At 45.6% G+C, this 13,894-nt stretch overlaps 2 protein-coding genes across 2 annotated transcripts; one reads left to right on the forward strand and one right to left on the reverse strand.

Annotated features, from left to right (window-relative positions):
• Window positions 1–4,622: 4,622 nt before the first annotated feature.
• Window positions 4,623–6,507, forward strand: LOC127767419 (noroxomaritidine synthase-like). Its single transcript, XM_052292758.1, has one exon. It carries the CDS (start codon window positions 4,681–4,683, stop codon window positions 6,295–6,297), a length of 1,617 nt encoding a protein of 538 aa, XP_052148718.1. The 5' UTR covers window positions 4,623–4,680; the 3' UTR covers window positions 6,298–6,507.
• Window positions 6,508–6,615: 108 nt separating this feature from the next.
• LOC127767420 (plasmodesmata-located protein 3-like) lies at window positions 6,616–10,416 on the reverse strand. The gene is made up of 4 exons (XM_052292759.1): window positions 10,309–10,416; window positions 8,999–10,040; window positions 7,916–8,023; window positions 6,616–7,766 (listed from the first exon to the last, which is right to left on the reverse strand). Exons 2-4 carry the CDS (start codon window positions 9,741–9,743, stop codon window positions 7,759–7,761), a joined length of 861 nt encoding a protein of 286 aa, XP_052148719.1. The 5' UTR covers window positions 9,744–10,040; window positions 10,309–10,416; the 3' UTR covers window positions 6,616–7,758.
• Window positions 10,417–13,894: the final 3,478 nt, after the last annotated feature.

Below are 13,894 nucleotides of genomic sequence, written 5' to 3' on the forward strand. Positions count from 1 at the left end.
GGGGCGGGTGTAGCGGCGTAGCCCAAGTTGAGGCCCGTCTGTTAGTTTGGCTCGGCCTGGCCCAACGTTGTTCCACGCGACTCTGCCCGTGCTGAGGTTGGCAATCAGCCCAGCGGCAGCGGGGTCTTCATCATGTGGATGTGGTGGTGTAAGAAAAGCCAAGAGATAATGAAAGGGATTTTCAAGGTGGATGAGAGTCAAGTGTGGAAGTGTGATAATGAAGTCTTTGGAGCTACCTGATCAACAACAGTCACATGATATCAGCTAACTGTGTCCTAATCTTCCTTGATGCAATCCAAAACATATAACAACAACAGCCAAAGTCCAATGATTGTGACGGCGACTATTTGGGAGCCTTCGCGGTGTAAATAAAGCCAAGAAGATATACTGTATATTTCTTTTCAAGAGCAAGTTAAGAGATTTTTAATGGTGCAGTCAAGGAGATCGTGGCTCTCGTGCGTGTCATTGGACTGCTGCTGCTGCGTACGTACTACTTCCTCCTTTTCATATTATAAAATTTTTTAGTATTATCCATATTAATATGGATATTAATAGATCTAGACATATATATCTATCTAGATTCATTAACGTATATATGAATATAGACAATACTAAAAAGTCTTATAACTGAAAATGAAGGTAGTTCTGTAGTACAGTACACTAAAATCCATCACGCCAAAGCCCAAACCGCCGATCCATACACAACCACACGTCCGCACGCACGCCATCCGCTGCTGTACACGCGGGCGACAAGGACACTCGACCACACCGCGCTAGCTTGCTCTTGGCGAAAGCCGACCCAGCACTGCACTACTGCTTGGCCCGGCCTGCATATGCCGCCGTCTAGCTCTAGCAGCGAAAGACCCACGCCGCCTAACCTGCTAGCTAGCAAACAGCGCAATTTTTTGGCCCAATCTGCGTGCCCGTTTGCTCCGGTGGCGATGGTGAGCAAGCACACGCCAAGTTTTGGGTGTTGACATCGCCACATCGGGCTGCTAAAATTTAGCAATCAACGTTGATGCGCGGACAAAAGCTCGAGTGCCATCCACCGTACGTCTGCCTCGAACAGTTCGTTTGAAATGACGACGCATGTCCTATGCGCCATTGTTATATTTCACATCGCATATACGTCAATTTTCGTTTGGTTTATATTACTCTCTCTCTCCGTCCTTAAATATTTGATGACTTTGATTTTTTTTAAACATGTTTGACTGTTCGTCATATTCAAAAACTTTAAGTAGTTATTAATTATTTTCCTATTATTTGATTCATTGTTAAATATAATTTTATGTATACATATAGTTTTACATATTTTATAAAAGTTTTTGAATAAGATAAACGGTCAAACATGTTTAAAAAAGTCAACGGCGACAAATATTTAGGTACAAAGGAAGTATTATGTTCGAAACAAATATTTACCAACGGGCACCGTTCCAAAGGTATTTAGTTTAAGCATATAGACTCATATTTAATTTTGGGAACTGCCATATCACTTGATCTTGTTCGAAAGGGATGATATCAACAAGCATGAGCTTGATACTCGAGTTTCATTTCTCTATTATTTAAAAAATAAATTAAGGAAATAGACAAAATGTAAGTATCAAACTCACTCGACTTTGATACTTGAGTAGTTGAGTGATATGAAGTGATACCAACGTACTATCAAGCGATGATGGCAGGGTCATGGGCTTCGTGGATGAAAATATAGGTGAAGGTGGCGTGGCACCAGGTTGGTATCGGCTGATATTCGTCGGTACCAAATATTACACACACCATTACCAAGCGATACCCGACAGGATTAGACCTATATCTGTCTGATTCCAATGAGATCTACGAGAGAGACAAATAAGAGAGGATGCATTAAGGGGTGCAGGGTGCTTACTCCATGATATCTTCAAGCTAACGTAGAATCCCAACGAAGGCGACGACAGTGACACGTACCCTCCAGCAACGCCTTGGATTCCACCTCCTCACTCTCCAACTCTTTCAACTTCACCTTCGCTAACTAACATTGCCACCATGCAGATCGGGTTCCTCGATCCCCATCTAATTCCGCACCTTGAACTTCACGAGCGGCATCTCCGCAAGGAAGTTTCAGTGCTGGACGAAAATGATTAAAGGATAGGAAGGTGAGAGCAACTCGAGTCGGCATGGCAGACAAAGGGATCCCGTTCGGATGGTAGGAACGAGATTCCGTTTTATGACACTCGTTAATTTTTGGTCAGGACTAATAATTGGCTGCCCGATTTGATACTAAAACTCAGACGGTTGAATGATTTAGTTGACCATCAATAAAACATCAAGCGATAAGCTGTGATACATAAAGTTTAGTCATTTGAACTTTGAAAACAAAAGCCTCCCGCCATTCTAAAATATAGTCATTTTAAAAAACGCGCGGAAATACTTATATTTGGAACAAACATAGTATATAAGAAACTAGTGCGCAACGAAACAATATAACATATTAACATATGTAACATCTTAATTTAGGAAGTGGACTGAAATATATAAAAAATACATAAAACAATCAAATATTTCAGTTCACACATAAAAACATAGTTTTAACCACTAAAACATCAAAAAGAAAAAAAAATGCTAGTTCAGATGAGACTTCTCTACTCCTCCCGGTCACCACTCACCACATCTAACCTCCATATATAGAATGCACGTGGGTCAGTGAAATGGGAGAGCTGGCTCCGGAGTCCGGGAGGTGCCGCTGAGCAAGGTGGACATTGCCGGTGACGAGGTTGACCTCTACGGTAGGGTGCATTTCTCAGATATTTAAATATTTGTCACTTTTAAAATGTGATGTTTAACTATTTATCACTTGTAGTCTATGACATATAGGCTGAATGATAAATTCTTAATTATCATTTGTATCATTTGTAAGAGTGGAAAACAGTTAAATATTTATGCATTTTTTGCGACTACACCCGATATATTTGCATGTAAACTGACCAATTTCCTCACTCCGGGCTGCTTTTTGTTGCTAATACCACCGGTACAAAGAGCGTCACATGTGTACTACAACGGGCCGCGGTGCTTGAAGAAAGGAGAGGCTAAGGATATGTTCAGAAAAACTTAAGATTTTAAGAGATAGCTTATTGATCTACCTTATGAGGATCTAAATAAGATGGATTTCTTATAGCTTTTAACTTTTACTCCATCCGCTTCAGGTTATAAGATGTTTTGACTTTAGTCGAAGTCAAACTTTTTCAAGTTTGACTAAGTTTAGAGATAAATATAATAATATTTATAATACTAAATTAGTTTCATCAAATCAATAATTGAATATATTTTTATAATAAATTTGTCTTGGGTTGAAATGTTACTACTTTTTTCTACAAACTTAATCAAACTTAAAGCAGTTTGGCTTTGATCAAAGTCAAAACATCTTAAAACCTGAAACGGAGGGAGTACATTATTTTTGAATTATATAATCATAACTTCTTAGAATGTAGAATAAAAGCTACTACATTCGTCCTAAAATATAACAATCTATAATTGGATAGAAAATATAATAGTAGAGTATTTGAAAGAGCATCTCATTTTTAAAAAAGTTATAGCTGCCAGAATGGGAGAAGGGGCGGTGGGCCATCAACGTTGCAGTAGCGAAGTCAGTCATTGGTCGGAAGTCTTGAGTTGACCGACGACGATATATTTCCGTGCATCGGACATCTGACAAAGAACCATGCCTCATATTATCAGTTTCGGAATAGAGATATCGTCGTGCACAGTGGTAATTAAGGATGTGTCGTTTTAGCGTGTTGATTCATGCCGAGCTCATATTTTCCTCTCTTAGTCTCCTATCGGTTTTTTATTAGATTTGGAACAGGAGACGGCACAATCAACATTAGTGGCTTCTACCAAGGAAGCAAAAAACGCAGAAATGCACCTGCGTACGCATCAGCTGCAACTGACCACATATGCAGTTGCACATGAGAGCTTTGATAGTGGCCATTCGCCCATTCCTGTTGGTCACGATCAATTCACGAACTCACGATGCGTGGTGCTGGTGGTGGCTCCAACGACCGTGCCGTTGCCGGCTGGAGCCAACATATCGTGTGAATTAGCTAGTCAGGCAGTCGGTGAGCAGTCAGAAAAGTATGGTCCTCTGATTTGCAGGAGCGGGCTATTGGTACGGGCGATTAATCATACACAGCCCATGCTTACAAATAAATTGCCGATGTCTTACAGCGACCTGCATTATTCTCGTCGCTCCCTCCGCATTGCACGCACCCTCTAGGACCTCTATGAGATGCATGTACACACCTTCCGTTGCATTGCAAGCATATATGCATCTATGCCAAGCCATCACGTATCGCATGTGTAGGGATTAGAGCATAATTAATTACACCGGCCGAACCCATGCACGCATGCTACCTACCACTGTTGATGGCATAATTTGCTAATGGTGCCATCCAGGATATCACTATAGAGAGATAATAGAGATACATGCAAATGAGCATCTTCGGATCATCATGGACACAACCAATCAATCAAACCGTTCTGTTAACTGTTGGCAGCGATAGCTAGCATTGATTGATTGTGCCATCGATCGACCTTGGCCGCGCGTATATAAGCACCGCCGCATCCCCATGAGATAGCTCCACACACAAAACTGTTGCACTCCACTGCGCTATAGATAGCTACGTGCTGCATTCGCGCGCGTGTGCATGCATGGCAGCAATTGGTAACATGAATTTGTTCGACTTGTTCTTCGTCTTGCAGCTTCTCCTGTCAGGAGTATGCGTGCTCGTCATCTGCTACCGATATCAGCGGCTTAAATCCATGAAAAAATGTAGCCTAGGGGTTGTCCAGTGGCCGATCGTCGGCGTGCTCCCGGCCATCGTCGCCAACATGCACCGCCTCCTCGACGGCGTGACCTTCCTGCTGGCCACGTCGCAGCTCAACTTCCAGTGCCGCTTCTGGCTCGCCGGCTTCCGGTTCTTCGTCACCTGCGACCCGGACAACGTGCGCCACATCTTCACGTCCAACTTCGACAACTACCCCAAGGGCGACGTGTTCGCCGACATGTTCGACGTCCTCGGCGGCGGCATCTTCAACACCGACGGCGAGCGGTGGCGGCGGCAGCGGAACAAGGCCCAGATGCTCATGACCACGCCGCGGTTCCGCGCCTTCGTGGCGCGCTCCAGCCTCGACAAGGTGGAGAAGGGCCTCCTGCCTTTCCTCGCGCACGTCGCCGACGCCCGGAAGACGTGCGACCTGCAGGACGTGTTCACGCGGTGGTCGCTCGACGCGACGTGCCACCTGGTGTTCGGCGTCGACCCCGGCTGCCTGGACATCGGCCTGCCGGAGGTCCCCTTCGCACGGGCGATGGACGACGTGCTGCGGACGATCTTCCTCCGCCACACCATGCCAGTGTCGTTCTGGAAGACGATGAGATGGCTAGGGATTGGGCACGAGAAGAGGAACGCCGCGGCGAGGCGGACGGTCGAGAGCTTCGTCGCGTCGGCCATCGCGAAACACAGAGCCGATGACGAGAGCAAGTCCAGACAAGGCGGCGGCGGAGGCGGCGACAAGCAATCGGTCGCCGACTTGCTTTCCTCCTTCCTCTGCGACGACGAGATCGCCGGCAGCGCCGACGCCGACGTGTACATCAGGGACATGGCGATGAACCTCCTCGTCGCCGGCCGCGACACCACGAGCTCGGCGCTGTCGTGGTTCTTCTACCTCCTCTCCACGAACCCGCGCGTCGAGCAGAAGCTCCTGCAGGAGCTGGCGCCCATCGCTTCCCGCAAGCCGCAGCTGCAGCAGGGGCGGCTCTTCCCCGGCAACGGCGGCATGGTGACGTTCGACGCGAGCGAGGTGAGGAACCTCCTGTACCTGCACGCGGCCCTTTGCGAGGCCATGAGGCTGTACCCGCCGGTGCCGTTGGAGCACAAGGCGGCGGTCGCCGACGACGTGCTCCCCAGCGGGCACGAGGTGATGGCCGGCGACAAGGTGCTGGTGTTCTACTACTCCATGGGGAGGATGAAGCGGGTGTGGGGCAAGGACTGCAGGGAGTTCAGGCCGGAGCGGTGGATCACCGAGGACGGCAAGCTGCGGTACGTGCCGTCGAACAAGTTCGTCGCGTTCAACTCCGGGCCGAGGACATGCCTCGGCAAGGAGATGGCGCTCGTGCAGATGAAGGTCACGGCGGCGGCCATGGCGTGGAACTTTGCCGTGGAGGTGGTGCCGGGGCACGTCGTGGAGCCGAGGCTGTCCGTCATACTCCACATGAAGAATGGGCTCTTGGTAAGGGTCAAGAGAAGAGAGCCAGTTATGAACACCTGAGAACTGAGAGGATACATGCTTATTAAGTGTGATCAATATGCTATTACATGATGTACAGTACAGAGTTTTAATTTATGTTGGTGTCGAGCGTGGTGCTTCATCTGTACCGTGTGCGGTACGCGATAGAGGCCTAAAATTTGCACATTGGTTGCGTCAGATTTGTAATGGAATCCCACAAGGATACGAATTAATAACTTGGGGGGTGTGTCATATGATTGTGTCATGGCTTAAGATTAGGACATTCAACTTGCTATATATGGGGCGACGCCCATATCTTAGCACAGTGCTAAGGTGATTGCATTCATGCATGATGGCCCCGTTAGCTCACTTTGTACGTACGTACCACGGGTCCACGGCAAGCTTATTAAATGCTCTGCCTCAAAGCTCTTTCATAGAGTAAGCCCATCTACGGCCCAGCTTAAATCAGCCGTGACCCAGAGGCCCACCAATGAAAAAAAGTGTATGGGCCGGCCATAATCGGCCTAATGTGTTAAGTCATACATGCTGAAGAAAAGTACTTTCCTATTGAGCAGATTAAGCAAGAAAAATATTCTGAAGAGACTGAAAATATAACAGAGGCCAATAGCATTAGCCAGTCAAGTGGTCAACAAGTGCAGAACTACTCTGTCCTGTCATATATTTTTATCACAGCAAAAATCCACAAATCTGACTATGCAGCATGCATTGCTGACTCTGTCAACTCTTATCCGTAGGAGTATATCGGTTTCATCTGATATCATCACATGTTCTAGCAGACAGCAGGGCATGATGATGTCAAACTATTTGACCCGTCCTTGATTACAAGCCAGATCAGGCACAATTTCTGAAGATAAGTACTATGTCTGACAAATAAGACAACATCTAACTACTGCGGCACAGCTGTGCTGCTTTGAGGTCAGCAAAGCTACACTGGAGTTAACAGATAAGAGTAAACTAGTGACAGCCAGTTCCCAAAATCTAGAGTTAAACCAGGTTCTAGAGCATACTATGAAACAATTTCATGAGAGCGAAGCAAAACCAATCAGTCAGAGAGACCTTAGACCTGCCGCAGCTGCCGCGGCAAACCTTAAACATAGGACTAAATACTTTCTGCCTACACCTAAATGTATTTCCTTTGGGGAAAGAATACAAGAAAAATCGATGTACTGCTAGAACCTAAGCAAGAGAGGCGAAGGTGGTACAGCCCAAATAGATAATCTACCTCCAATTTAATCAGTGAACCAAAATAGCATTCCCCCAAAATGAGTCCCCTTTCTGAACTACTTGGCACTACCTCCTTTTCCCCTCTCTCATCACGCGGGATGGCATGGCGCACCCCCACATGGCCAGAGGAAGAAGAGCCAAAAAAAAACAATCCCCTCTGTATTCCACTCACCACCTTGAAGAAACAAACATCGAGACCCCAATCAAAATGCATACCATGCCCCAATGCCTTTTGTCCAGTTGCTCCATGCGTGCCCATCAATAATCTGCAAGCAAAGGAGAGGGCCAAACGCACACAGATTTTCGTAAGAAGAACAGAGGGCAGATACCCAGAACAGGAAGCAATGGTAGCTGCAAATTGAATAGCCGATTGAAGAGATGGTGCTGCGAGTGGCATGTGATTCCACTAACTCACCCTCCTTCTTCTTGACCAGGCTCCTGGCGAAAAGCAAGCATATGACCACAAAACCCAGACCTACAGCTCCACCGAGAACAATGGCTACAGTCTTTGCTGTCTGCTGCCCTGATAAACACAAGGAGAAGAGGCAAATCGATTGATCAAACTAGGGATGCCACGTCTAATCATGGGGGCAATCATAGATGCATATCTCCAGTAAATCCAGAAAGAAAGGGAAAAGGCAGTGGACACCAACTTTTCTGAAAGCCTGAATATACAACTAGACAGATGGCATAAACAACTAGGAAGAACAGAAGTTGCACTAATCTGCTGCCATAGTGGCATATAGTTCCCAAGCAAAATGCATGAAACTAAACAATAAAGAAAGTTTTTTTCAGACAAGTAATAAAGAGAGGTTTCAGTAATGCGCACCCCTAAATTGAGCTAACCAGTACAGGAGAACCTCACAAGTCACAACGGAAACAGCTGATTATCTTTGTCTGCCAATTCAGAAACTAACCAAACAAAGGAACAAGATCATGCCACTATCTCCACCAGAGTTCTACTTTAACAAGGGCAAGATACTCCACATAAATCAAACCTTCCACTACCAGTGCTGGACCATGTAAAGCTTATAATCTAACTAGACAATCAGCACCTGAGAGGGCACTAATGTGCACAATTTTGCCAAAACAATCAGAATCAACCAAACAAACAACCAAAAGGCATCCCCACCATCCCTATCAATCAATTCTAAGGACAACTAAACAAAGAACCCTAGCAAGATCTCACCAACGCACACATACGGACAAATCCACCATCGAATGTTTCACATGCATAAGCTAGCCAGCCAGGCAAATCTTTAAAAAGTTCACTACTTGATATACAGAAAGGAATAAGTTTGCCCAAATTCCTAAACCTGAACAATATATCCGTGACTAAATTAGATCAGTCATCTTTATTTTGTGGGGAATAATTAGATTAGTCATCACTACCGATCCGATCAACAAGCAATTGAATCATTGATGTAAGCAACTAAGCATCAGATTGCAGGCACGGGCACAGATTCGTCGAGTAAACTAGGCGAGCCAAGAAACTGACCTCCGATGCCGCCGCCATGGGGTATGCCATGGGGATAGTAGCTGTAGCTAATGTAGCACTTCTCGAGGTACACCTGGCCTGATGGCGCGCCCCCGCACTCGACCTCGACGTGCTGGACGGCCTGGGTGACGCACTGGCCGCAGTCCCCCGAGGAGAGGTCGCCCTCGCACTGCGCCATGGCGTACACCTGCTGGTAGCTGGTGGCGTAGAACCCGCCGTTTCCCCCGCCGACGCTGGCCTCCATCTGCGCGAAGGCGGTGTCGCGGCGCATCTCGAAGTCGGTCCCGCCGCCGCCGCCGGTGCCGCAGGTCTTGAACAGCATCTGGGTCCCGGACACCTGGGGGAACCCCGATATCTCGTAGAGCGCGAGGCAGCCGGTGAGCTGGACACGGGCGGCGACGGAGGCGCCGCAAACCTCGGACCAGGATGACATGGCGCGGGAGACGCAGGCGGCGCAGTCGGAGCCGGAGAGGTCCCCGCGGCACTGGAAGAGGCCGAAGACGGAGGTGGAGGAAGCCGAGGACGACGACGAGGTCTTGTAGAACTTGGCGGAGGCGGACTGGGCCGAGAGCGAGGAGGAGAGCGCGGCGACTGTGGGGGGCACCGCGCCGCCGGGGAAGCTCTGGTTGGAGCAGCCCTTGTAGACGAGCGCGTACAGGTCGGCGGAGGACACCGGCAGCGACCGGAGAACGACGACGACGGCGACGTGGAGCAGCAGCAGCAGGAGAGCTCTGGGAATGCCCATCTCCCTCCCTCTCGCACCACCACCACTCTCCTCCTCGCACTCTTCCCTCTAGTATAGTGTTCGTCGAGTGTGGGTGTGTGCCGGTGTCCCCCCTGGTATTTTTGTTGCTTTATTTGCTAGGTTTCTTGCAAGACTTGGTTTGGTCATAATGTCGCAGTAACTACTAATGATAAAAGAGGAAAGCATTAGAGGCCAGTGAGGAGGAGTGAGGATGGAGACGGTGAGCCCTCCAAGTCTGAGCTCCCAAAAGACCAGCGTTGTTGCATGCACATCAGATGCGCTCTTCAGTCTTCAGCTCTGCAGGTAAGTAGCCAGTGATCAGTTTTTGGTTGCAACAGAAATGATCAGGATTTATGCTCCTCCGTGGAAAACAGGGTATGGATAGAGTATCAAAAATATTGCTGTCTAGAAAGGGACGTCCAAGCTTTTTTGATAGACACAAGGTTTATGGAGACGCGTGAATATTTCACCTACTCTTATTAGACAGAGAATAGAGCAATTTCGCCAGGACAATCAAGCAAACAAATTAGTAAATAGTTGCAAGTTTAGATGTCATCAGATTTACCATTGATGATGATCAAGTTGTTCCATGACTGTGCACTCCTCCAACGTTGCATTGGTCGGGAGTTTGGAGCTGAAAGTTGTATAGTTTAGTGGGTGTGCATAGACGAGGCCAAGTGGCCAATACCCAACGAGATTGTCTACATAGCAATGGGGTTTCAAAGGAGTGTACGCACGGTGCACCAAGAAGTACAAGTGGACCTGGGCTTTTTGGCATTTAGGTATGCAGATTGCATCTTCTACATCTTGCGAGTTGCATACTGTTTTGCGATACTTCAAGACACAATTTCAGTGGCTAGAGTATGTATTTCCCTTATGTATAGGTAACTGCATCTGCATGTGCTTATGTGAAACTTTTATTGAATTTGCCTTCTGCTTGCTTTTTTTTTTAATTGAAGCTGTAGGAAAGGATCCTAGAGTATATAAAATATACTTCCTCCGTTTTATATTATAAGACTTTCTAGCATTACCCACAATTATATAGATGTTAATGAATCTAGACGTATATATGAATATGGGCAATGCTAGAAAGTCTTATAACCTAAAGCGGAGGTAGTAGCATTTAAAGAAATTAGGCAAAAGAAAAATGCAAACACAAATTTATAAACCAGCATATGCTATCTTATACGCCATCTCATCTATTGTACATTACTTATCATTTTGAGATAAGTACAAGTCATTCTACATTGATGTGTCACACTGTGATCGAATCTTGCTTTTTATAACTTCAACTAATTAAATCAAACAGTTGAGATCTTTGTTGGCAAGAAGTTTGCAAAGAGTTTTTTTAAGCATGCATAACACTACTCTTTTCAAAATTAGATGTTTAACTGACACTAGTTGCATTTCAGCATTATGTATGCAAGTAAGGTTTATAATAACATAATTGATAAGTTAAAACAATGGAAATATATTAAGGAAAGAAACAATTTTTCAGTCATTTTTACTCCTTGTGCAATATATGCACTAATAATACATTCACGACCACACACAATCCCCACCCCCTTTCAAAATGCCCATACCATACACAACGTGTGTATTTCTTTAATCGCGACCAGTGCTTATACCCAGCTGAGATCTCTTTATGAAGACTAGCGTGGTTACTTTAACAAGGGAGTCAGGCTACTACTTGCAGAGCACAAGGAAGCAAGGAATTCGATTTGGTGAGAGTGGGGAATGAGACAGAATATCAAAGATCGCATCCCCTGTTTCCCCCAATTTTTATTTGCCTTCTTCTGACCTGACTCTGCTAACATATGGAGAAGCCATGGTTCTACACGCACGCTGCCCTGTCTAGTGGTGCATGGGCTCTTGGAATTAAGTAGTTGTTGCTTTCTATCTTCTAGTATACTAGTAAAGATTTGCAGCGCGGAGAGCCAGCTCTGCAGCAGATGAGGCCGTGAGGTCCCAACTTTGAGCATGCATGCAGCATGCTGGGATTCAGAGGTTTGGATCAGAGGAGCAGCTCAGATGCAGGGGGATGGGGGTATTTTGGTCTGCATTACCACTGACAAGTGGAAGCATTGGGCTGCTAATACATGTAAAAGAGGCTGTATCAAATGGTTGTGAAATGGTTTAGCCCCTAATGAGGTGGTGAATCAGATTGGACACATTTTATCCATGGATGATTTAGCACCCGATGGGGTGGTTTCCCTTGTGTTGTTGAATCTCACACTAAAGAATAACTTGCTCAGTTGGTCTTGGTCACAGGCTTGAAATGCTTTGCATGTACTCCACAAAAGCAGTTTTCCGATCGAAATCGGAACCTCCTGCGCTCCTTTTTACCACTTGCATCCTTTGGGCAAAGTGAGAAACAGATATCAAAGCACGAAACTTCCTCTCACTTTGATCTCCTTTCCCCTTTCCATGATTACTTCTCACCAGGGGCAACTGTGCTAGCTCTATCTTTTAACCCAACATAGATCTACCTCGAAATGTAACAGGCCTATCCTTTTCTCCTTTGGCTAATCTCTCCCTTTCTTACCTCTTTATACTACTCTGTAGTGTAGTATTGCCAGTGCTCCTACTAAGCAAGTTAAGGGCCCCATGCTGTCAGCTAGCGTGCGTGGTTAGGGCATGTGTGGCTTACTTTTGGCAAATGAAACTTTCACTACCAATACAATACCAAGTGGTAATAACTTGCAATGCACATTTATAGGTGTACCTTTCCACTAAACATTACTTTGTGGCTTTGCCCACTAGAGGGACAAAACACTTCCACATAATTCCAGGGCCCCTGGGAAGTGTGAGTATATTGCTGTCGGAGACACATCTATGACCAACACAATAAACGGGGCTACAACTAATTAATGATTTCTCCTAATGAGACAGTGTCTCATGACACTGTAGCACCACCAAATCAAGATGTCTGAGCATAAGAGCAAGTACAGTAGTAAACTATAAACCAGCTATAAATATATATGGAGAAGATAAAAGAAGAGAGAGGTGAGCAGCAGGCTACAGATTTGCAGCCAGTTACAGCACGGACTTTAAGACGTAATGTGTATATAACATGTAGGACCAGATATTAACAGTGTAGTATATATTTATAGGTATTGTATAGATTAGCTATTAAATTAGCTATAGATGATTTGGAGCCAATAATTTACTATACTATTAAACTTGCTGAGTACTAGTAGTATAGTTTTATGGTCACCACAGTATTGAAAATGCACGCAAAATAACCAATAGGAAGTAACATGAGAGAGCGGATGGGCAATGCATACCTCGCAAATGGGCATCAGCGATGTGAAAAGATGCATACGCAGTGTAGTTAGGAGTAAGTAATGATTTGCTCCAGCTCTGGAGACATGACCCACACCAAGTGCGCCCTGGAGATTTCAGGATTCCCTCATCACTGAAACATTGAACGAGTAAGTGAAAAGCAAGGAAATGTGAGCAGGTGGAGCATTTATTAAGCCTTTCCACAGGTAAAGATCCCCCAAGATTGCCTCCAGGCTACTGAGGAGAGGATGATGAGAGAGTGAGCCGATCCTGCTTGATGAGACCCATATTCTGATCACTCCTTTCCACCTTGAACAGTTCATTGGTCTCTTTCAATGCGATTCTCAGAGCGCCGCTCACGGCAACAATGGCAGATGTACTGATACTTTGATCTCATCAAAGATTCGTCCCATTGACTACTGAACCCAGTCGTTGCCAAATGCCAGATATCAATACTCCAGATACAATGCTGATACTGTAAAAAGAATCCCTACAGAACGTAAAGAAAAGATTCTTGACATTAATATCCTGCAGGCATAAGCATAACAGCTGCGACAGTAGGTGGATGGTGAAACCAACACACCCATTATCCAAACATATGTGTCTTTCACATAGGCCATGTTTAGATCCCTCTCCAAAATTTTTCATCTAATTACATCGAACGTTTGAACACCTGCATGACGTATTAAATATGGGCTAAAAAGAAACTAATTGCACATATTGCGACTCATTTGCGAGACGAATCTTTTAAGCCTAATTGCTACATGATTTGACAATGTGGTGCTACAATAAACATTTGCTAATGACAGATTAATTAGGCTTAATAAATTCGTCTCGTGGTTTTCTGGCGGAATCTGTAATTAGCT

The sequence above is a fragment of the Oryza glaberrima genome, chromosome 3, assembly GCF_000147395.1.
Source record: "Oryza glaberrima chromosome 3, OglaRS2, whole genome shotgun sequence".
Lineage (NCBI taxonomy): Eukaryota > Viridiplantae > Streptophyta > Magnoliopsida > Poales > Poaceae > Oryza > Oryza glaberrima.